Source organism: Gracilinanus agilis, chromosome 2 (assembly GCF_016433145.1).
Source record: "Gracilinanus agilis isolate LMUSP501 chromosome 2, AgileGrace, whole genome shotgun sequence".
NCBI lineage: Eukaryota > Metazoa > Chordata > Mammalia > Didelphimorphia > Didelphidae > Gracilinanus > Gracilinanus agilis.
In genome coordinates this window covers 420,182,806-420,206,716 of record NC_058131.1, presented here as the reverse complement: position 1 = coordinate 420,206,716, position 23,911 = coordinate 420,182,806, and the positions used below count along the sequence as shown (strand labels likewise).

The window sequence follows — 23,911 nt, the reverse complement described above, 5'->3', positions numbered from 1 at the left end:
TAGCAGTTGCCCTGGTACAATTATAATATTAAAAGTCCTTAGAGGAAGGCCTCTACCACATAGGTTAGAACCCTAATGGAAAATTTATGAAAGGTCAAATCTCACAGGATGAAGAGAAAATTCTCTTCAATGAAGTCATGGATTTATTAAAGAAAGCCTGATAATTCAAGCTGAAAGTACAAAAAAATACTACTTACTACTTATTTTGGACACAGAATTGTGATTTCTCTGGCTTTAGCAATTACTGAAAAGGAAACTGCCTCTACGAATCAGATCAACAATTGTGCTACAACTGAAATCTTAGAGAGTTGCCTAAAGCTCTGAGAGATTAAGTGCCTTGTTCGGGGTCATAAAATCAAAGACAGGACTTGAACCCGGCTAATACTCAAAGGCCAGCTCTCTAATATAAAGAGATATAGATATTTATACATATATGTATGTGTATACATTTAAATTTCACAGGTTTGTCTTGTTTCCTTAAAAACAACTAACAATTTACAAAGTTTAAGGTTTATACAGCACCAAAACTGGGAACATAAAACATTTTTGATGTCACGAAAACAAATTATTATTAGAGCCATTTTACAGATGTGAAAACTAAAGTAACTTGATCAATATTACAAAGCTTGTAGGAGCAGCTAGATGGCTCTGAACAGAGAACCAGGACTGGAAACTGGAGAAGCTGAGTTCAAATCTGAACTCAGACACTTCCTAGCTATATTATACTGGGCAAGTCACTTAACCCCAATTGCCTAGCTATTACCATTCTTCTTCCTTAAAAGAATACTTAGTATTGCTTCTAAGACAGAAAGTAAGAGTTAAAAAAAATCTTGTAAAAAAACTTGGTAATCAGTTTATGGTCTAAGGCAGGGGTCCGCAACGTATGGCTCTTTCTGCAGGAGCCATAAAGTCAATTTTTTTTCAGGAGCTGTTACAGGAGCGCGTACTGTGAGCACTGTACGGCTCTCACGAAATTACATTTTAAAAAATGTGGCGTTTATGGTTCTCACGGACAAAAAGGTTGCAGACCCCTGGTCTAAGGGGACCAGGATGAGATCTTCTATATTTTGTATCTATCACAATGTCTTACATTGAATATTTATATATTGTTGATTTGACTTAAAAATCAGGAATACTACAGGTATCTGAGGCAGAAAACCAATCATATAAAAATTAGGGAACCACAAATTTATACTGGGTTTGCCTTTACAAAGTGCTTTCCTTAACAACAACCCCATGTGGAAGATGAGGAAAACCAAAAAGGAACCAAAGGCCAAAAGCATAAAAACACAAAAAGCAGGATTATCAGAATAATACTGGTAGTTGACTTGAGAAAAACTGAAAGAAAATATACTAAAGGGGTCAAAGCTCTCCAAATCAATTCTCAGTCACTGAATTCCATCAAATAATACTGGGAGGCCTCCAATAATTATGGGTAGAATTTATTCATTTCCTTTGGAATGGAGTAACCCCCAGAGATTTGGGGTCATAAGCCATTTTTTTCTTCTTTGAAACTGACAGATTCCTAGACATAACATACTTGAGGCCAAGTTGTCTCAGACAACCACAACAAAGTGTGAAAAAAAGTTACAAACCTCACAGCTGGCATTTGAAAGAAATAAATATTTAGTAAACAGATCACTACTGTGATGAATGTTCTAAAAGTCAAATTTCTCTTTGGGAGGTAGACATAGCAATGTGCATGAGTAGGCAAATTGTGAAATTATTATAATTTAAGGAAATACAAACATGTATTTTAGAAAAATGATCACTCAAAAGTTACCTATGACCTCTTCCCTGCAAAAACTGATGACCTTTTCTCAGTCCTCTGATCTCACTGCCTCTCTTAACATTGCTGACCACTTTTCATCTTTCTTCCTGGATACTGTCTGCCATGATAACACCCTCTTCTCATTCACCTACCAATTGGACTGCTCCATATCCTTTTCCTTTGATGGCTCATCATCTATCTATACCTCCACAGCCCTACTTAGTATGAATTTCCCACAAAGTTCTGACCTATAGGATTTCTTGTTTTCTTTCTTTAAACTCTCTTTAGAGAAGATCATCCATTCCCCTGGGTTCAATTATGTTATCCACTTAGATGACTTCCAGATCTATGTATTTATCCCTAATGACTGTTTTGAATGTTATTCCCCCATCTCCAAGGCCTTGCTGGACTTCTTTACCTAGAAATACCATTGACAACTGAGCTTCGCTATACCCAAATCTGAATTCATCATCTGTCCCCCCTAAAACCATTGCTCTGCCAAATTTTCCTGTTTCTGTTGAAAGCACCAAGTCTGTAACTCTCTGGTCATCCTAGACAACTCTTTTCTTATGCTTCTTACTTTTCAAAGGACTTAGAGTAGATAAAAATGGCAGAATAGACTGCTGGAGTTAGAAAGTTGTAGAGTGAGAGTATATGAACCACTGATGAATGGGCCCAGGCAGAGTATCAGTAAGATTCACTGATGAAGACAGATGATTAGCAGGTTTGAGGTCAAGGACACAGCCAATGATGTTGGTTTGGTGAAATTGGCCATTACCAAGAGAGGTTTTGTATATTGACATGAGCAAGCATACAGAAAATAGAGAGTGTAGTTATAAACCGTTTTTATAAACTTTTCTAACTCATTAGTCCCCAAATATTATAACTCAGAAAAGGCCACTAAAATATAGATTTCCCATTTCATTATTTAAATCTACAGCTACATTATCAAATATGCATCTTGTACTAGAATCAAAAGCTCTAAGATGGGCTAAAAGTAGAAATCTACAAAATATAAGACTATGTTATAGTTGATATATCACTTCTGGATTTGTATTCTCTTCTTGAAGAAAATATTCATGAAATATAAGCGTGACATTTTTAAGTAGTCTTTGACCTTGGGTTTTTGGCATTAGGCCTCTGCTTTTTCCTCCTCAAAACTGACCTATATTTTCCAATACGTTTTCCAGTTTTCCACCATCTTCCCATGTGTTCATTTATGTACTGAAAACAATCTGATATTATGACACGTATTAACTAGAATTTATTTATTTATAAAATTTCTCTACTTCTTCACCAACTGCTAAAATAATGGCTAGGGAATAGCTAGGTGGCTCAGTGGATTGAGAGCCAGGTTTAGAGATGGAAGGTCCTGAGTTCAAATCTGAGCTCACATACTTCCCAGTTGTGCCACCCTGGGCAAGTCACTTAACCCCCTAGCTTACCCTTTACTTCTGTCTTGGAACCAATGCACTGATTCTAAGATAGAAGGAAAGGGTTTTTTAATGATAGCTAATAAATAATCTTCAATTATCTTAGTGGAGAACTTTTTCTGTATTCTCACCATGGCCACTGCAAGATGAAATCACAGCATCCCATGGAACATTGTTTCTAGCTAATGGGTGCAAAATGAAATCAATTCCACAACTTCTTTTTGTTTGCCTCTTCAAAGAAAATCCATGAATCATTCTTTCTTTTAGCTCTAACTTCTTATATCTTCTAACTTTGCTCACAGAAAGAACAACAATATTACTGTGGTATAATTCTTCTAATAATTTGTCAATTCTTTTATCATTGGTTAAAGACCCAATACCTACTGTTATGATAATATTTATAGATTCTTTAAAAACAATATTTTTAATATTTTCTGCCCTTTTCCCCCAACTCCACTATCATCACTATGGAAATGGATGACACAATCTAGAACATTATTTATTATTATCACACCCCTGCCAAAAGGCGACTGAGGAAACATAACAGACCAATATGCCTATTTTCTCATCTTTATATCAACTTCATGAAAATTACCGACACATATATCAAGGATATCTTTAGTAAAAATATTTAGACTCAGGCTTTCACAAATTATTTTCTATAATCATATCTACATCTTTAGTCATACAAAAGGTGAAGACAACACAAGATTTTGTTATGCTTACCATTTATTGATTACAAATAGGTATCTGACTTAGTAGAGAAAAGATCAGCGTTAAGGACTCTCCTCCAACAAAGAACTTTTCATACAAATGCTAAAATAAAGCAAGATTCCTTTAGAATTGCAACCACAAAAATAACTGTGATCAGGAGCAGCTAGGTGGCTCAGTGGGCAGAGTGCCAAACCTAGAGTCAAGAGGATCTGGGTTCAAATATGACCTAAGATACTTCCTAACTCAGTGACCCTGGGCAAGTCATTTAACCCTGCTTGCCTAATCCTTATCCTTCTGTCCTAAAGTCATTTCTAAGACAGAAAGGTTTAAAAAAATAACTATGACCTGCAACCCTTTGATATTCTTAAGTGAAGCACAAAACAAGATATAAGTTGCCAAAGATTTTTACTACTCTCATGGAGGATATGCAGTGCAGAGTCCAAATGAAAAAATGATAGATAATGAGGTCCTCCACATACTCCTATTGCAGCTGATATTCTAACTGCAACAAACTCCACAGTATTACAACTCCTTCTGAATGGCATCCATGATTATTCAAAATAATTCAAAATCAACCCAATAATTCACATAGGAAAAACTAAATGGATAAAAATGTCAACTATCCAGACTATAATATAATATCAGAAGGAAAGTCCATCAGTACATACATCTGAGACAGGTACTGCAGATGAACAATGAAATGGACACAAAACAAAGAACACATTCATGGGATGAATTGTTTTTGGAAATAGCACAGTACTCTTAAGGATCCCAAGCTAATTCCTGACACAAGGCACACTTGATTTAATATAAACGTTTTCTTGGTAATATTGCAGGGGCATGAACAAGAAGAGTCAAAGTTGCAGGTAACTCAAAGAATAATGGAAAGATTCATGATGGACATAATTCAAATGTAGCCTATTTCAAAACAATGTGCAAATTTTGACATAAATGATACCAACAAGGAAATCTGTGTTTAGAAAAGTAGGTAGATTGTGAGGCAAGAGTAAGAGATAACAGATGGACAGCCCAAGTATTCCACTGACATCCACAAAATGTAAAAAGATCTAGATCAGTAATTCCTAAAGTGGGCACTACCGCCCCCTGGTGGGTGCTGCAGTGATCCAGGGAGGCAGTGATGGCCACAGGTACATTTATCTTTCCTATTAATTGCTATTAAAATTTTTAAAAAATTAATTTCCAGGGGGCTAAGTAATATTTTTTTCTGGAAAGGGGGCAGTAGGCCAAAAAAGTTTGGGAACCACTGATCTAGATGAAGGCTTATTACCACGTATTGGGTGTACTTGTTGTATTAGATTTGCAAAAGAACATTGTCAAGAATCCTTGAAAAAGAGAAGGCCAGGAGGAGTTGTATGAAATCTGCACTGATGGAAGGAATATCAACAACTGATAATATCACAAATCCACTAACATAGGAGTTTATAAAAATTTCAGGGAGGTCCCCTTAAAATTTGGATGGGAAAAAAATTCACCTTTATTTTCACTAAACTCTTACTAAAAATTTTAAGTTTTCTTCAATCATGAATGTAGGCAATGAAACAGTATCATTCTAAAAAGGGGTACAGAGGATTCGCTAGACTGTTGAAGGGTCCATGACACAAAAAAAAAAGTTTATGAAGTGCTCCATTAAGGTAAAGGCAAGAACCTGTGCTAGAATTACAAATGGGGGGGAGGGGGCAAACACATAACCTTTGCTCTTAAAGTGCTTGTACTCCATTGGGAAAGATACTAAGATACAGATTTAAGACAAATCATCATCAGTGTAGCCTCAGAAATGTCCTAGCTATGTGACTCTGGACAAGTCACTTCACCTCATTTTGCCTAGCCCTTGCCATTGTCTTAGAATCAGTACTAAGCAGAAGGTAGGAGTTATTTAAATAAATAACCCATTGCACCAGATAGGATACATAGTGGCAATGCAAGGATCTAAATAAAATACAAAAACACAAGTAGGGAAAGATCACCATTTTACAGTTAAGGAAACTGAAGCATAAAGAGGGTAAATGACTTGCTCAAAGTAACACAGCTAGCAAATATCTGAAGCTAAATTTGAACTCGGGTTTTCCTGACTTAGTAAGCTCAGCTCTCTACTCAACTGTGCCCTCAAGCTGCCACACTACAGGTAGAAGGGATTGTCTATAAGAAATAAAGAGGTAGGTAAGACATGTTCAAGGAGCAAAGAACTGTCTAACTTGGAGTAAATAAGGAGTACTGGGAAGAGTAGAGATAAATGAGGTTGGAAAGATACATTATGACAAGATTATAAAGAGTTTTAAATGCCAAGCTGGGACATTTGTGTTTTATCAAATGAAGAGTGAATGAAACTCTTTGTCTGTCAATCAGCAACTTTTAAGTTAATCAATCAAAAACTAAAGTACTCCTAACTTGACACTAAGTAAGAAAGTTGCAAGTCACTTACTAGAGTAAGTTCACACCTTCAAAGGTCACTGCCCACTTTGGGCAGTGCTAGGCAAATTGAAAGACTGCAATTGGTTTTCATAAAGTAGGGGAACAACAAGAAATGACATCTAGAAAACTGCTTTAAAAAGGCCAGCTTGAGGATTCAGCCTGTGGTGGTAAGTGGAGTAATTCCTTTGGTGAGGAGACTCCCTCTGGTTCAATGGCACTTCGCTGGGACACTCCCTTCAGTGTGAGTTCTGGTGAGATTCTTGGAGGTCTTAGCCTCATGTGCACTCAAGGTTCTTGGTGGATTCTTCAGTATCTCCTGGTTCTTTGGCTTCCTAATTAGGACTTTGGATTCTGGTGAGAATTCATTTTTGGATTCACATTTGCAGTCTGGAGACATTAGGATTAAACTTAGGGTATTTGTAGTTAGGCAGTACTTTTTGTCTCTTTATCTACATTTTTCCACTTTCACTCTTTCCACTTTTTTGTAAATAAAGCTGCTAAAAGTCATTTTGACTTAAGCTATAATATTTTTAAATCGCTGACCACAATATTACTTTAGAATTCTCATATTTAACATAAAACCTAAATTTAAATTCTTACAATCATAAAGGCAATAAAAAACCATTTAAAGTTTCTGAACAGGGAATTGATTGAGGTCTTGAACTAGGAAAATGTATGAGTCAATAGGAAGGGGAAGGATGTGAAAGATATCACTGAAAAAGAATTGACAGGTTTTAGCAACCGACTAGTTTTGGAGGACATGGAAGAGAAAGAGTCAATGACCCCAAGTTTAGGAGTCTGAGTGACAAGGAAGAAAGCAGTCAACAGAGAAAGGCAAGTTAGTAGAAGAAGCAGGTTTGGGAGAGAAAATGAGCAATTCCATTTGGGGCATATTCATTCTGATATAGAGACTGAAAGTGGAAATATTATCAGACATTTGGGTTGTATCCCAGAGAGCTAAACATACAGATTTGGGGGTCAAGGATAAAGACAAAACCCAATGGGAGAAAGAATAGAAATATACAGAGAGATCTATTCACCCTGTAGCCACAAAGCAGGAAGAAATAGTGATTCCTCCAACTCTAAGTCATTGGTATTGGCTACTTCGGGGGAAAGGGAAATAAAGATTGTTATAAGAAAAAGAAATGAGAACTGGGAAAGGGGCAGTATATGGTCAGTCACTAGATGAGGTTTGCCTTAGAATCATAGAGTTAAAGTATATTCAAACTAGAAGACATCTCTGGGTTGATCTCATCTAACACTCTTATTTTACATATATAAAAACCAAAGCCTTGAGAAAAGATGTGACTTATCCAAGATCACTAAGCTAATAAATGGATACTTCCCTCTCTCATGTTCTACCTCATTAAACCTCCCATGTAACCCCAACAAGTACTTGGATTGGTGGGGAAAAAAGACCTAAGATTCTAGTCAACAAGGACACAGGGATTAGAAGTGGGAAAGATGAAAAGGAAGATGTCCAATAGCAGCTAGAAAAGGAAAGGCATTGTGAGGTCCATTTGGCTCTGGTGTCCTATATAAGGGACCTATATTGCCTCCTCCTACATGTGCTCCTAATTCATATTTTAAAAGAAACATCTACAATACCAAAGGGTGATAGGATTAGTTTAGTGATAAGAGCTTTTAAAATTCCAAAGAAAAGCCACATTGTATTAGGTGGGGAAAGTGTACTATACAATCAATTAAGGTTGTAGGACTTTTTTTCCATTTTAGGCCTTTGATTTCAAAGGTACTGGGAGCTCTCAGTAAGGAAATTCCTTCTACCTAAAGCAAATTGGCAATTGTCCTGCAAATTACAAAACTGGATAGTTACCCAAGCCACTGGCAGGTTAAATAACTTGACCAAAGTTGCATTAATATTTGTGATATTATATTCCAAATTCGGACGAAACAAATTTATAATTGGATTTGAATTGAAATAAAATAAATCATACATAGAAAATATTTTCTGAATGAAAAGGCCTCACAGGATTTTTATGAGGAAAGTACTTTCCAAACCCTAATACCATACAAATGTGAATGATTATAAGGATACAAGAATTTTAACTTCCAAAAACTTTTACCTTTGTTCTGAACAATTTCTCAATTAAACTCATTTAAATCACTTCTTCCACTTCTGCCTTGTGTTCAGTCCTCAAAGCTAGCCCATATTCCTGGGGAAACCTCTTATCATCTAACAAACCACCTTTCTTTTGTTCAATTCACTCATGAAGGCTAATTTATTTTAGAAAAATCTATGTTACAGCTGCCTAGGAAATCATAAAGTAAGGAAAATACTGAGTTACTGTTCATCTTTACTTCTGATACATTTACCTCCTTTTTTTGTAGTTGAGTTATAGGAAACTGAAGTTTATATATCAATTAATACAAGTTACTTTTCATGATTCTGGGCTCAATTCCATTCAACATTTAAGTGCAAGGGTTCATCAGCATGACCCTTAAACACCTATTAAGCACTATGCAAAACACTATGTACACTAGACCCTGAGAGGAAAAAAAATCATTTCTTCTTCAAAGAACATACGAAGGAGTAAACAGATCAATATATACAAGGTAATTAGAGGGAACAACACTAACCAGAGAGATAAGGGAAGGTTTCATAAAAGAAGAGGAATCTAAGCTCAAACTTGTAGGTGAATAAGCTCTCTCAAAGGCACAAATGAGGAAAGAGTACATCCCAGAGAAATGGAACATCAAGAGCTATAAATATATTTTGGTCAGAACACTGAGGGGTAAAGAGGAATAATGTGAAACATGGTTGGAAAGGTAAGTTGGAGTCAGAGTGCTGAGAGCCTTAAGTGCCATACTGATGAATTGGTATGTTATCCCAAAGGCCAGGTGCCCAGACCAGTGCCTTAGAAAGATTATTTGACAGCTGCACTGGAGATATATTGGAAAGGACAGAGACTAAGGTCAGGAAAACCAATCAGGAAGCTATTATAATATCCAAGATAAGGGGTCATGAGAGTCTGAAGTGAGATGATGTTCATGAGGGTAGAGAAGCAACATACAAAAATATTGCAGAAGTAGAATAACCAAGACTTGACAACTGACTAAATATAAGGGAAACAAGGGAGAGAAAAGAATCTAGGATGACTTCAAAATTATTTATCTGAGTTACTGGGAAGATTGTGGGGGAGGAGGTATCTTTAACAGAAAAAGGAAAGCTTGGAAGAGGGCAGGGTTAAGTGGAGTCAAGTTAGATTTTGGTTCAAATTTAAGTTCTGACATTTAAGAGCCTACAACTCATTTCACTTCTCTGAAGCTGTTTTGAAACCTGAGAATAGGACTAATACTTTTTGCTGTTGTTACTCAATCATTTTTTATCATGTTTGATTCTTCACAACCCCATTTGAAGTTTCCTTGACAAAGATACTGGAGTGATTTGCAATCTTCTTCTATAGCTCGATGTGGAAGCTGAGGCAAACAAGATTAAATGACTTGCCCAGGGTCACATTAGCTACTCAGTGTCTGAGGCCAGATTTGAAGTCAAGGAAGATAAGCCTTCCTGACTCCAGGCTTGGCACTCTATCCACTGTGCCATGTAGCTGGCCCGGTACTTGTACTCCCTGCATTAAAGGGTTGTTGAAAGGACAATTTTCACAATTTTCACAATTGCACTAACGTGCAAATTTCGAGTACTAAAGAAATGAGTTATTTAATACTATATGTAAGGAAAGCATTGTATTAGACTCTGATGAGTGATACAAAAATGAGTAAGGCACTTAGGGGGAGAAATGAATAAAGCACTGTATCTCAAGTCAGGAAGACCTGAGTTCAGATTCTGCCTCAGACACTTACTGGCTGTCATGTAACCTCTGCCTAAATTTCCTCTTCTGTAAAATGAGAATCACAATAACACTTACTTCTCAGGGTTGTTGTGAGGGTATATAATGAGATAATATTTGTAAAAGCACTTTGCAAACCTTAAAGTGCTATTTAAGTGCTAGTTATTATTATTATAGTCTTGGCCCTCAAGGAGCTTATAGAATAGTAGTAGAGGGAAAGAAGACCCTCATCCCCTGCCCCCAAAAGAAAAAAACAACCTATTGGCACAAAAAAAGAATGTGGTAATTGTATAACAGAGGAACAAAGAATGCGATATGTTGAAAGACTTTACCAGAATCATATTCAAACTTTTCCCAAAAAATCAACATCATTCCTCTGCTAATTTGGAAAGGGGACATTTCCCTTCATTAACATATATTCCCTTAAGTATCCTAGTTATAATGAAATGCAAAGATGAAGGGACAAAATTCTCTCTACACAATGAATAGCCCTGAGGGATTTACTTACCACTAACAAATTAGTGTTTGCAAAATACTTTGAAGATCTAAAGTGCTACATCATGACTAAATAATGTTATTATTAGGTAGTTGGTTCAAACAAATCAAAAGGTAAAAAAAAAATCAGCAAATAAAGTTAGAGTTGTTTAGTTAGGTGTGAGCAACACCTAGAGTGGGGGTTGGGGTGAATGCATATTTAATTAAATTTGTAAAAGGATAGGATGTTGTTACTCACCATACTAGGCAAACAAATTGAAATATAAGGAAAGCAGGGGCAGCTAGATGGCTCAGTGGATTAAGAGCCAGACCTAGAGGTGGAAGGTCCTGGGTTCAAATTTGACCTTGGATACTTCCTAGCTGTGTGACCCTAGGAAAGTCACATAACCCCCATTGCCTAGCCCTTACCATTCTTCTGCCTTGGAACCAATACACAGTATTGATTCTAAGACAGAAGGTAAGGACTAATTAAAAAAAAAAAAAAGGAAATATAAGGAAAGCAAAAAATTCCAAATAAAAATGTTAAAGATATACAGAATAGCTATCAAATAAAAAAGGGGCTAGAGAAGGTAGAATGAAGGACTATTTTATAATTAATATCTCTGGAGAATAAATGAAAACTATATTTTAAAATGAGGTACAACAGAAAGATCACCACTCCAAAAAAATCGAAGGCCTAAGTTTTAGTTCTAATTCTGCAACTAATTTGCCACATATGACCTTAAGTATATCATTTATATCATTTAAGTATGTCCCATGAAGTAAACTCTGAGATTTTATAATTCTATTTGATTCCACTTGTATATTTCTTGCAATCATTCCCTTTCTTTCTATTCATCTGGCGATCATTCTACTTTCTACTCACCAGGATGATTGTATCCTAAGGGGTTTCTCTGTCTCAAGTCTCTCCTTTCTCCAATCCATCCTCTCATCATACAGCTGCCAAACCTTCTAAAGCACAGGTCAGGTCAGGTCAATTCTTTGCTCAATAAACTCTAATGGCGCTAGATTCTGTGCAGAATCAAACAAACTCTTCTGTCTGGTATCTAAAGCCCATCACAGCCTGGTTCCAAACCACTATTCCAGTCTCTATGAGCCAGTCCAGTAGACCTTCTTGCTATTTCTCACTCCATCTTCCATCTCTATATCTCTGCAAAAAGCATTCCCATGCCTGGAATGCACTATCTCCTTATCCATACTTCTTAGATTGCCTTCTTCAATAAATCTTCATTTAAAGATGAACTTCTTTAAAGTTCAGCTCAAACTTACTTTGAGTAAAATCCTTTCCTGCCTAAATCCTTTCCTGATCCCCATAGCAGGTAAAAGCTATCAAAAAAAATTAACTTGTATTTACCCTTACCAACTCTTAGCCCAGAAAGCCTTGGGAATTCAATCACAAGATATTAAGAAAAATATTAAATTAACTGTAAAGATGTCTCTATGCCCTGAAATTTATCTCACAGGAGATAGGATTTTTAAATAAGTAAGTCAGTTTCAGTTTGGGGAATCAAGGCTAAAGGGAGGAGATTTATCTCTTCCTTATCTCCACAATAGTCATAGCAACAACTTGCCCTGAAAAAGACACTCCATCCAGCAGTTCAAGAGTTTGTCGATTTTAGAGAATCTGAGGCACAAAAGAGGGAGAGGAAACACACTCTGTATAGGCACAGATATGAAGGCAGTCAGTAAAAGGAGAAAACAACTTCAAGGAAGAAGACCCTGGCAATAGAGAAGCCAGCTAGCTATGGAGAGGAGCAGACTAGCTGAGCAACTTAGCCAGCCCCAAGGGGAGCCCTGTGAGGACTCCATGAAGAGAAAGCCCTGGAGCAGCAGGAGTGGTGGCTCACTATGGCAATACATTTTCTCCTCATGTGCCCATGCTCTTCCCATAGATGCTGTGTATGTTTGTGGGAGAGTACACTCCAAGTTTCGAGGGGGAAATACTTGTAGCTACTATGTTTACTATACCATCTTAGCAAATTCCTTTGCTGGGTAATTGTGTTTACTGACTGACTATTAATAAAAGGGCAGTGAGGCTGGGGCTCATAAGCACATACTAACAAGGTTCTAAGGTAGCACCCTCTAGGTCAGGGGTCGGCAACATATGGTTCTCGAGCCATATCTGGCTCTTTTGAAGGCCAGATATGGCTCTTTCTGCAGGAGCCATAAAGTCAATGTGAGCACTGTACGGCTCTCATGAAATTACATTTTAAAAAATGTGGCATTTATGGCTCTCACGGCCAAAAAGGTTGTCGACCCCTGGTCTAGGGGCTGCACTTCTAACTTGCATTTACATCCTTTGACTGGGTCTTCTGGTAAAACTTCATTTTAATCTAAAACACCTTTTTGGCTTAAAATATTAATGTCTAAAAATCTTCACTGAATTGTCTCCTGTGTGATAACAAAACCCATACCTCTTGACTGCTATATCCCTAAAGGTCAGACATTAAGTTTATCATCTTAAGCAATTTACCTTTTTTTCTACTTTACAACTGTAACCATTTTACTTCCTGACATGATATCGGTATTTAAATGAGGTAGGCATATGGAATGTCATACCTTACTTTAGGTAAGCACCAGAAAAGGGCTTTACTATGATTTCTAGTGCTAAATAGAGAAAGAAGTTCTCTAGTAACTTCCTTAAAAAAATAAACCCCCCAACCCTAAAAGTTAGCATAGAATAAACTTTAGAATTAAAGAAAAAACAAAACACATCACTAAAGTCTTCCTAATATAAAAGTAAATCTGGGTTCTCAAAAAGTATGTGCCTCGTTCAGTGCTTTGTAAATAGAAAATATTTAGGGGCAACTAGGTACCATAGATAGAGCACTAAGCTTAGAGATGGGGCGATCTGGTTCAAAACTAGCCTCAAACACTTCCTAGCTGTGTGCTTGGGCAAATCACTAAATCCCAAGTGCCTAGCCCTTACCCTCTTCTGCCTTGAAGCCTATACTTAGAAGTGATTCTAAGACAGAAGGTAGGGATTTTAAAAAATGTTTAATACAATGCTTGCTGGATAACGATCTGACTTCTAGAAATTGGAAAAGGCTTCAAGTAAAGTCTCACAATGTATTGTCACATCTAAGTTTTTAATCTCTCCTGGCAACTTAGTACAGTTCTTTGTACAAAGCAGTCACTTAAATATTGCAGAATTGTATTGAATTATGATCAGAGGACCAGCCTAGCTAAGCTGAAAAAGGCTAACAGGTGATATTCATTGTCAGTAACTAGCAAAATGTGGCTAAGCCATAATCTCTGTAGGAGAGGAGGTACTCAAACAGATAAAATCAATATCTTTCAAAGTAATTAAAAGCACAGAATGAAAATGTATATACCTTGAGTTTCTATATTTGAGAGTCAGCAATAACTAAGTAGCTTTAAGTGGTAGATCATAAGGATGAGTCCCATGTTGAGAAGCTACCTTCATTCTCCTACAGTTCAAATTCTCCTGCAGTTCAAATGAGAATAAATGAAAAAACACCTACCATTCATTTAAATGTGGTAGAAAAACCTCCATTTTATTGTCACTGTCACCTTCATAAATACAAGCCAACACATTAATTAATCATAAAAAGCAACTTAACATTAAATCATTTCACAGGTCAAATCCTATTTTACAGAAAATAGGCCATTACAACAAAACAAACAATATGATGCACCCTTCAAAGTCCCACACTAGGGGACCATGTTGATCCTAGGTAAAGATATCTTCCCATATAGCATTTTTTGCCCTCCCAACTCTTACCTTCCATCGTAGAATCAATACAGAGTATTGGCAGAAGAGTGGTACAGGCTAGGCAATGGGGACTAAGTAACTTACCCAGGGTCACATATCTAGGAAGTACCTAAAACCAGGTTTGAATCTAGGACCTCCTGTCTCTAGACCTTGCTCTCAATCCACTGAGCCATCTAGCTACCCCTTCTGGACAGCTTCTACTGCTATTCCCTAATTCTCCATCCTACTGATAATTCTAATTCTGTACTCACATCAAGGCCAATCTCAAGTTTTAATTTATCCATGAATCCTTCCATGAATAATCCCAGCCCTCAATGAGTTTTTCCCTTTTGGAATTCCTTTTCCATTTATAGTATGTACCACAGAATCCAGAAGCTCATTATATGCTGTCTCATCTCATCATCTACCTATGATGCCTCAATGTGACAGGGAGGTGTCCTCAGGTTCTCCAAGGCTTTACCAGCATAGTACAAGCACTGGCAGGTTCTACCATGCTGGAAAGCATTTAAACATAGGCCTAGTAGGCCTGTTGGCTGCAGACCAAAATAGCTAAGTTTGGAGGAGCTCATTACCTGGTTGGCTATAGAATGAAGAGTTTTTCAGGCTGAACAACTTTTGAAGATTTGTTATAGAGGGACTGCAATCTTTATCAGTGAACGGAATACCCACACAGTCCCTTGAAGTACTTAAGTATTGTCATCTGCATAGAACTGCTGGGAAATTTTCCAGGGAATAGTTTCTCAATCTTTTGACTGAAATCAAGGGTAACAAGTTTTCTAGAGTACAATGTCTTATTCTTTTTTAGCCTATTCATGTCCCTAGATTACTGTGACTCCTGGGAGTCAGGGCTTCTCCCATACTTCCCATAGAACCTAGCACATTACTAGGGGATCAGTAAATTATAACTTCGGCATACTTCCACTAGTAAATCTCATGTCCAAAAATGGGTTTTTTAAAATCCCACACAACACAGAAGAAAAACAACTGCTTGAACACATGGGCTGATGGGGATATGATTGAGGATGTAGACTCTAAATGATCACCCTAGTGCAATCATCAATAATATGGAACTAGGTCTTATCAATGATACATGTAAAACCCAGTGGAATTGTGCATCGGCTATGGGAGGGTGATGGAGCTTTTGGGGGAGAGGGAAAGAACATGAAACATATAACTATGGGAAAATAATCGAAATTTAAAAAAAATCCCACACAGTAGTGTATTGTGTTATGGTAAAAATCTATGCATGACAAAAAGATTTCCAAACCCAAGCCAATGTTCCACTTATTATGGCAAATATACATAGTAGGCATTTAAATATATATTTTTTTAAATTACTGTATCTGGAATTTCAAAATCTGGACTCAAGTCCTAGTTCTACTGAGGCAGCAAGGAAGGTGAAGTAAATAGAGTACTGTGCCTGGAGATCTGAGTTCAAATCTTGCCTCTGATACATGTTTAACTGTGGGCAAGTCACTTAAACTCTGTTTGCCTCAGTTTCCACAACTGTAAAATGAAGATAATAATGCATCTACTTCCCAAGGTTATGGTGAAGATGAAATAAGCTAATGTTTGTAAAATGGTTAGCACAATGCCTGGTACATAGCAGGCACTTAATATGAATGCTTATTCCCTCCTTCTACTGTGTGACCTTGAAGAAATCATTAAACTCTCTGAACTTTAATTTCTTCTTCAGTAATATTTACATTATCTACCTCACAGGGTTGTTGTAAGATTCAAATTATATGGCATATGTACTTTGTAAATTAAGTGGAATATGAAGGTCTGTATTATAATTTCAAGCAACATTCAATATCAATATAACTGACACATCTATCCCTCCTGTTCAGGTAAGCCTTACATTTTCATTCCATGTAGTCTTAGTTTTACTCACAAGAGCTGTCTAAGACACAAATATCCAAAAATGAACCATGGAACCACATAAAGGAACTGGAAAGAGATTTGTACATACCTGTAGCCCCTACAAGAAACCACATTCATTGAGAAACCAGAACCATATAAAGATGCTGAAACATCAAAAGAGTCACAAAGGAGAAGAGCAAATCCAAAAACCACCTTGTTCTTGTAAGTACTCAAAAGGTCTGGGAGACTATTCACAAAGAGGAACTGGAATTCACTAGTGCCATTTGGACTATATAGGGGGCTCAAGGGAAGTTGGGATCCACCAGAAGAAAGGTTTGCTTGACTTTATAAAGAAAAGAGATAAGAATCTGCCTGATAAATAAGAGGCTCAAATATAAGTTTATGATGTTTTTTGTGGGGTTAAATAAAACCTGTCCTAAATTCAATGTCTCGTTAGGTAAATGAGTGCTTGCAGGGGAGCTAAGGGCCCTTTCTGGGAAATTAAAAAAAAACAACAAGATACTGACAGTGCCAGGATTTCCCTGGGTAGGGTCATGATACAAGAAGATTCTGTAAGAGACTTCCTCAAAACTATACCTAGATCTATTATGTTAGAAGCCAGGGCCTAACTAAGAAAAAGCTTACACACATAAAAGAGGACAATTCTTTGGACTTTAAAGTAACAAAATTTGATCTGTAACAATAACAGTCTACCATCTCTTTGGACCATACAAGATCATCTGCATAAAGAAATGGAGTTTTCCAGAAAAAATACTTTACATTTTTATGATCCTGCCTTCTATTTCCTTTGTAGTACCCACACAAACACATGCACATCCATATGTACACATGCACAGTGTCTATTACGCAGGGTTTTGATAAGTATTTTTTAAATGAGAAATTATTTTTCTGATCAACTGCATAAAACAGAAGATACTTCAATAATACAAATATATCCACTAATGATTTTTTTTCCTTCCTTTTCTACTTGTTTGCTGTTATAACTTCTAGGTATTTTGTGTCTTTTTTACCTCTCCTTTTAGACAAAAAACCTCCAATTGTTTTCTTATTTTGTTTATTACACAAGGAAAAAGCCATATCACATAACTGATAGAGGATCAGCATCATAGTCTAGTTGATTTGTATTTAAGCCCTGGATCTGACAAACTAGCTGTGTGACCATAATGCCCCAATGCTAACACTGGAGGAGTTACTTGCTTATCTGTCCTAGTTGAAGGAGTTCACATAGCTAGATGTTCTTACAGCGATTAAAAAATCTAGACAAAACAAAAACGCAGAGCAACACTAATTTCTTCCAGTTTGTATATCATGTTTCCCTTCCCCCCATCTTCCAAATTCCCCCACCACTAAATCTCTATCTTGATTAATCTTTTTTCCTGAAGTTTGATTTCAATCATCTTCAACATTCAGTCTATCACTTTCTCCTTTTATTCTTTTATTTTAAATTTTCTCTCTTTTCTTTCTAAAATTTGTCACAGTAAAATTCCTAGGAAACTCCCTTCCTTCCTCTCCTCCCCATACTAGAGAAAGAATCATTTAACAAAAATATATATGCATATATAAAACAATGTTTTGCTCGTTTCTATTTATTAGTTCTTTCTCTGGAGGTAGACATACACAAGTCATTCTTCAAACAATGTTTTTGTTGCTGCATATAATGTCTTGGTTCTGCTTGTTTCACTCTTCATAATTTCATATAGATCTTTCCATGGTTTTTTTTAAATTAACCTGTTCATCATTTCTTAAGGTGCAATAGTATTCCATCACACAATCATATGCCACAGATTGTTTAGCCATTCCCTACTTGATGGGCATTCCCTCAATTTCTAGTTCTTTGCCACAATAAAGAGCTGCTATACATATAAGTTATTTCCCTTTTACCATGATCACCTTAGGAAACCAACCTAAAAGCTAGGTCGAAGGGTGAACACAATTTTATAACTCTTTGGGCATAATTCCAGATCATTGTTCTCCAAAATGGTTGGATCACCAATTCCACCAACACTGTATTAGTGTCCCCATTTTTTACACATTTTCTCCAACATCTATTATTTTGCCCTTTTATCATTTTAGCTGGTCTAATAGGTATGAGATGATATCTCAGAGTTGTTTTGATTTGCATTTCTCTAATCAATAATGATTTAGAACATTTTTTCATTTAGCTATATACGATATTTTTTTGCACAAAAAGAAACACTTGTAATATTATCCCATGACAATGGATATTAGGGCTCTGTAATTACATATACCTTTCATCTCTTTATTCAAAAACTGCTTGTTCATATCTTTTGACTACCTATCTGTTGGGTAATAGCTTATATTTTTATAAATTTGACAAAGTTCTCTCTATATTTTTTTATTTTTATTTTTTTTTAATTTTAAACCCTTAACTTCTGTGTATTGACTTGTAGGTGAAAGATTGGTAAGGGTAGGCAATGGGGGTCAAGTGACTTGCCCAGGGTCACACAGCTGGGAAGTGTCTGAGGCCTGATTTTAACCTAGGACCTCCTGTCTCTAGGCCTGGCTCTCAATCCTCTGAGCTACCCAGCTGCCCCCTCTATATATTTTAAATATGAGACTTCTATCTGAGAAACTGCCTATAAAAAAAAAACTTCCCCCCCCCAATTTACTACTTTCCTTCTAATCTTGGCTACACTCAGATCAAAAGTTCTTTAACACCACAGTTAGATATTTTTAAATGTAAGGTATTCTTCGATCCACACCAAAAAACTATCTACAGTTTTAAAAGAAATGTCCATTTTTTATCTTTTTAAATCTTATTTTATCTAAAAGATAAAGTAGACAATTTTTATTACATAAAATTTAAGTTTTTACATGAATCGGTGAGATCAAACTAGATCAAGAAGAGAAACTGTGGAATAGGAGGAAATTTCTGTATTAATTATTTCTGATATTCAAAACATATAGGAAATGTTTTATATTCTTATATATTTAAATAAGACCATGAGCCATTCTCAAGGAGATAATTTATCAAAGTTATAAACAAACTGTTTTTAAAAGACTTGCAAATTATCAACAATCATATAAAAATGTACCAAATCACTAATACTATATGAGAAATGAAAACTAAACAATTCTTAAGTATTGCCTCACACTTAAAAGATTGGCAAAACAGACTAAATATAGAAATATGTTGATATGGTGGGGAAACAGGCAAACTTATACATTGTTGGTGGAGTTGTAAATTAGTCCAATAAATTTAGATTTAGAATTATGACAGAAGAGTTGATAAATTGTTAATATCCTTGGGACTTAGAGATGCCACTACTATATAGATAGCCCAAAGAGGTCAAGCACATAATGATCTTAAATATACCAAAATAGCCATCATAGTATTTGGGAAGAAAGTGGTGGGTTCATTGCTTAAGGAATAGCTGAATGAATTGTGGCCTATGAATATAATAGAATACTATAGTTGTAACATAAGAAAAAATGAATATGAGGAATTTATAGAAAGATAATAAGACCCACAGGTACTAACTCAGTGATGTAAAAGCACAACCAAAGAAACAATGTACAGAGTGACGATAGTAACATCAATGAAAGAACACAAAAACAAAACCAAATTCTGAATAATTTGTAATGACCAACATTTGTCCCATTGAACAGATTATGAAATATAACTCCATCCTTTTGATAAGAGTCACTGGGGGTCACTAAGGATACAAAATATTGCATATACTTGATTACTTATCAGTGATAAAACTTGATCACAGTTAGTTGATTTAACTTTTTTCTTTTTTATAGCAAATCATTTAATGGCATTACTGTAAAGAGAGGATTTAGCTGGAAATGATTGATGCAAAAACAAAAGGTATCAATAAAACTTTTTTTAAAAAATGATCAAGGACAGTCTTGCTTCTATAGAAATGACATATAGTCTCCAAGCATGAGAATATATTTTCTGAACTAATGGTTCCTAAATTGACCAAGCAATAAAATTTCAGCTATTACATAACATTTGATAGGTTGGATCACATACCATTCTTGTTATATCAAGATGAGAAAATAGAGATGAACAACTTTAACACAATCTCCTTTTTTTGGTCTAAGTCATACTTGCAACACAATAACAGTGTTATCTTTCAATGAATCTTCCAATATACAATAGTATTTGAAAGAAAAAAAGCTTTTTTTAGGAATGATTAATACATTTTCATGGTTCAATTTATTAGCATATCTATCCTACCAGTACCCCAAAGCATTTTACTTCAGATTTTTTCCACAGGAGTGATTTAAGATTTCTCACAGGAATTCATAGCAAAAAAAACACAAAAAATTCCTTGTAATACAACATTCCTATTTATGAAATCTCTAATACACAGAGGTCAGTATCAGCAATGAAATAGTGTTATAATTATGTTTATGAGAAAGGGGGAGGGATTAAGGGAAGGAGGAAAGCAGATATAATAAGCTGTAGTTCCTTAATCATTTTACTTAAAATCCATCACTTAAAGATATGAACAATAATAAGGTTATTTTGGTGGGAGTAAGTAACCACTGCCCCCTGCTATTGTCTATTCCCATTAGAATGTCTTTATAATCCTTTCACTGATCAAGAGTCTTAAGGAATTGGACAACATACAAATAAAAATTGGTCTACTTTCCTATCACAGAAAATTGTCCTATGTATACTTAAAGAACACCATCACTGTGCTGGAATTCTTTCTGGCTGCTATTTGGTTTCCTATATTATAGGATATGACAGCTGGAACAGATTACTCTTTAGTGAAATGCCTTACATTGTAAACCACAACCCTGATAAGATTTGATTTTAACTAGTGATGCTAAAATTCAAAGTCTGTCAGTATTTCCATTATACCTACTCTCAGGGGTTTCCAATCTGGCCATAATATTTTCCTATTTTAGCATTAGAATGGCTTATTTTGTTTCAGTCTGGAATGGTGAGGCTTTGGATGTGTTTTAATTCACATTTAAATTCTTAAGGAAATTTTTATAAGCAGAACATGACAAGACACGTATTTTCCTTTGAATTCTTTTTTCATTCATTTAAATAAAGAATGACTTCCTACTATTTTATAAATTTCCCTGTATACCCAATGAGGTCTTTTAAAATAAGAATATCTTGAAAGATTCCATGTACAAAATAAGTGAATTTTAAGATAGTGCGTGGGGGCATACTATCATTTCCTCCCATAATGATTAAACCATTGTCAAAGCCAAGATTACAGAAACCAGCCTCTTCCAAGGTTTTACTCCTAATATGTATTCATAGCATATGTTGAAAAATAATGGCTCCTCTTCAGTTGTATGCTGTGAATGTAAATTAAGAAAAGCAAACAGTGTGCTAAATCCTGCTTTCTTATATTGACTATGAAAATAGAATACACCCAGTTTCTGCCTATGAATTCATTCTAAAATGAATGTGAAAATTTCAAACATAATTTCCCCTTTAACTGACCACTAATCATTTGAGGATATCTTGAATTCCTAAAACTGTCTTTGGGACTTTGTCCCCCATCATGTATTACTCCTTTTTAAAAAATTAATGAAACAATTTGGAATGCTGAAAATTCTTCCAAAGGTCTGAATATCAACTAGCCATCCTAAAAGGAGCTATGAGTTTCATTAATATGTAAGCAATAGCTTGGCACCTCAAGATGGAGCTGGAAATGAAGTAGTAGGAATAACTGTGATCATCATTGCTTTGGGGGATTTCATTAATATTAACTGAAGGTAAAATTTTGCATGCTATCTGTAACTGTATTACAGTACTTTTCTATCTTATAGGCCACTGCAGTTTTCTGATTATGAATCAGTCAGAGGTTCATCTGCAGAGGAATGACTCAGTATAAACTTTAAAATAATGGCTTTTTTAAAAAAATCTAAACTCAACCAGGGTAAGTACATTCATGAATTTAAATGCTTTGAATGGAGTATCTCTTTTTAGAGACTGCATAATTATCCCTCTCAACACACTGAATATGGATTTTTAAAGAGAGACAGAGAGAGACAGAGACAGAGACAGAGACAGAGAGACAGAGAAGGAGAAGAATATAAAATCACCTACAATAAGGCCTTGGAATCCACATTTTCTGGAAAACTAAGGACAAAAAAAAAAGAGCTTTCTATGCTGACCAGGTGCAACCGTCCAAACTGAAATATTCTGTGGATTTTTCATGAGAGGAAAATCCAGATTACATTAGACTGCATTCTCTAAAGTAATTCTACTGCCTCTAAATAGCTGAGTAAATTATTCAAGAAGAAAAGCCATCAACAATGTCTTAACCCCAAGACATTTCCAATGGAATACCATTTTTCCCTTACAAAGTTTTTCAAAGTTAGATTAAAGTGTTTTTAGCCTCCGGTAGGAAGAGAATAGCAGAAGAGGTGGCCGATGCTTCTTTTAAAGCCCCAAGACCACTCATTCCCAGCTACATAAGGAAATACTGAAATGGACAAAGATTTCCATAAAATATAATACCAAACTAAGACAATAAAAAAAGCCCACACAGAAATTGTCTAAGGACTCCTCTGTCAGGATAATACTTACTGATCCATCCTTTCTGCAGCAGCAGCAGCAGCAGTAACAGCAGCAGCAACAGCAGCGCCGGCACCAGGAAGATGCCAATCAGTTTGGGGACCCGCGGTTGTAATGTCGCCCCACTGAGAAGCCCGAGTTTTGCTTGGGCAGCAACAGGGCAGGCAGAGCTGGGAAGAGGGTCTAAAGCGCGAGCCTTCAGCCGCAGGATCAGCAACCACAGAAGTAGCAGCAGCAACAAGGCAAGATATGAGGGTCTGAGAAGGATCAGGAGCAGCCACAATCTTGAAGCAAGAAGCTAAAGAGAGCAGCAAGGGCACAGCTTGGGGGAGGGGGAGGGGTGGGGGAGAGGGAGAGGGAAGGAGGGAAGGAGGGAGGGAGTCTGAAAAAGCTGCAGAAGCAAGTGCCCAGGCCACACTAGGGGAAGGTGGCTGCCCCGCCTCCCCCCACTCCCTTTACACGCCCACCCCCCTCCCTTCAGCTTAGCGAAGCAACGTGGAAGAGCATTCAAACCAACCCCCCCTCCTCTCCCTCCTCCCCAAACCCCTCTCCCCCAGTCTTTCTCCCTTACCCAAGACTGATAGATCTGACACCGGCTCGGACTCCTCAAAGCCACTGGTCGCTTAGGGAAGCCAAGTGGGTCTTGCTCCCCCTTCCGCACCCTCCTCCTCCCCCTTCAGCCCCATCTCGCAGGCTGGTGGGCTGGGCTGTGGGGGCTGTAGGGCGGTAGGGAAGGACAGAAGGGAGGGAGAGAAGCAGCAGCGCCAAGTTGGGAGGTGGGGGGAGAGGAGGAGGCGGCTGCTGTCCGGGAGGGGAGAAGGGAGTACAGGGGAAGGGGCTGGGGGGGAGGGGTGTGAGGTGGTGGGGAGGGGGGGGAAAGAGCTGGGGCTGTAGCCGCCGCCGCCGCAGCCGCCGCTGGGGTTGGAAAGTCCCTTCTGTGCTGTAATCCCTCACACAAACACACACACACATACATACATGCATACACACACACACTCACTCACTCACTCACTCACTCACTCACTCACTCACACACACACACACCGCACTTCCTCTCTCAGGGCTGGAAATCCCCTTGCTCTGGCCCTGCACTGGAGGCGGCGGCTGCACCGGCGG

At 36.9% G+C, this 23,911-nt stretch overlaps 1 protein-coding gene across 1 annotated transcript in view; it reads right to left on the bottom strand.

The window, feature by feature from the left end:
- TRAF3 (TNF receptor associated factor 3) overlaps nt 1-23,911 on the bottom strand; it is a 169,373-nt gene that overhangs the window by 137,989 nt on the left and 7,473 nt on the right. The window contains exons 5-6 of the mRNA XM_044659907.1: nt 23,457-23,735; nt 22,808-23,093 (exon numbers count right to left, since the gene is read on the bottom strand). Coding sequence (XP_044515842.1) covers nt 22,808-23,093; nt 23,457-23,735 — 565 coding nt within the window. The remainder of the gene's footprint in view (nt 1-22,807; nt 23,094-23,456; nt 23,736-23,911) is intronic.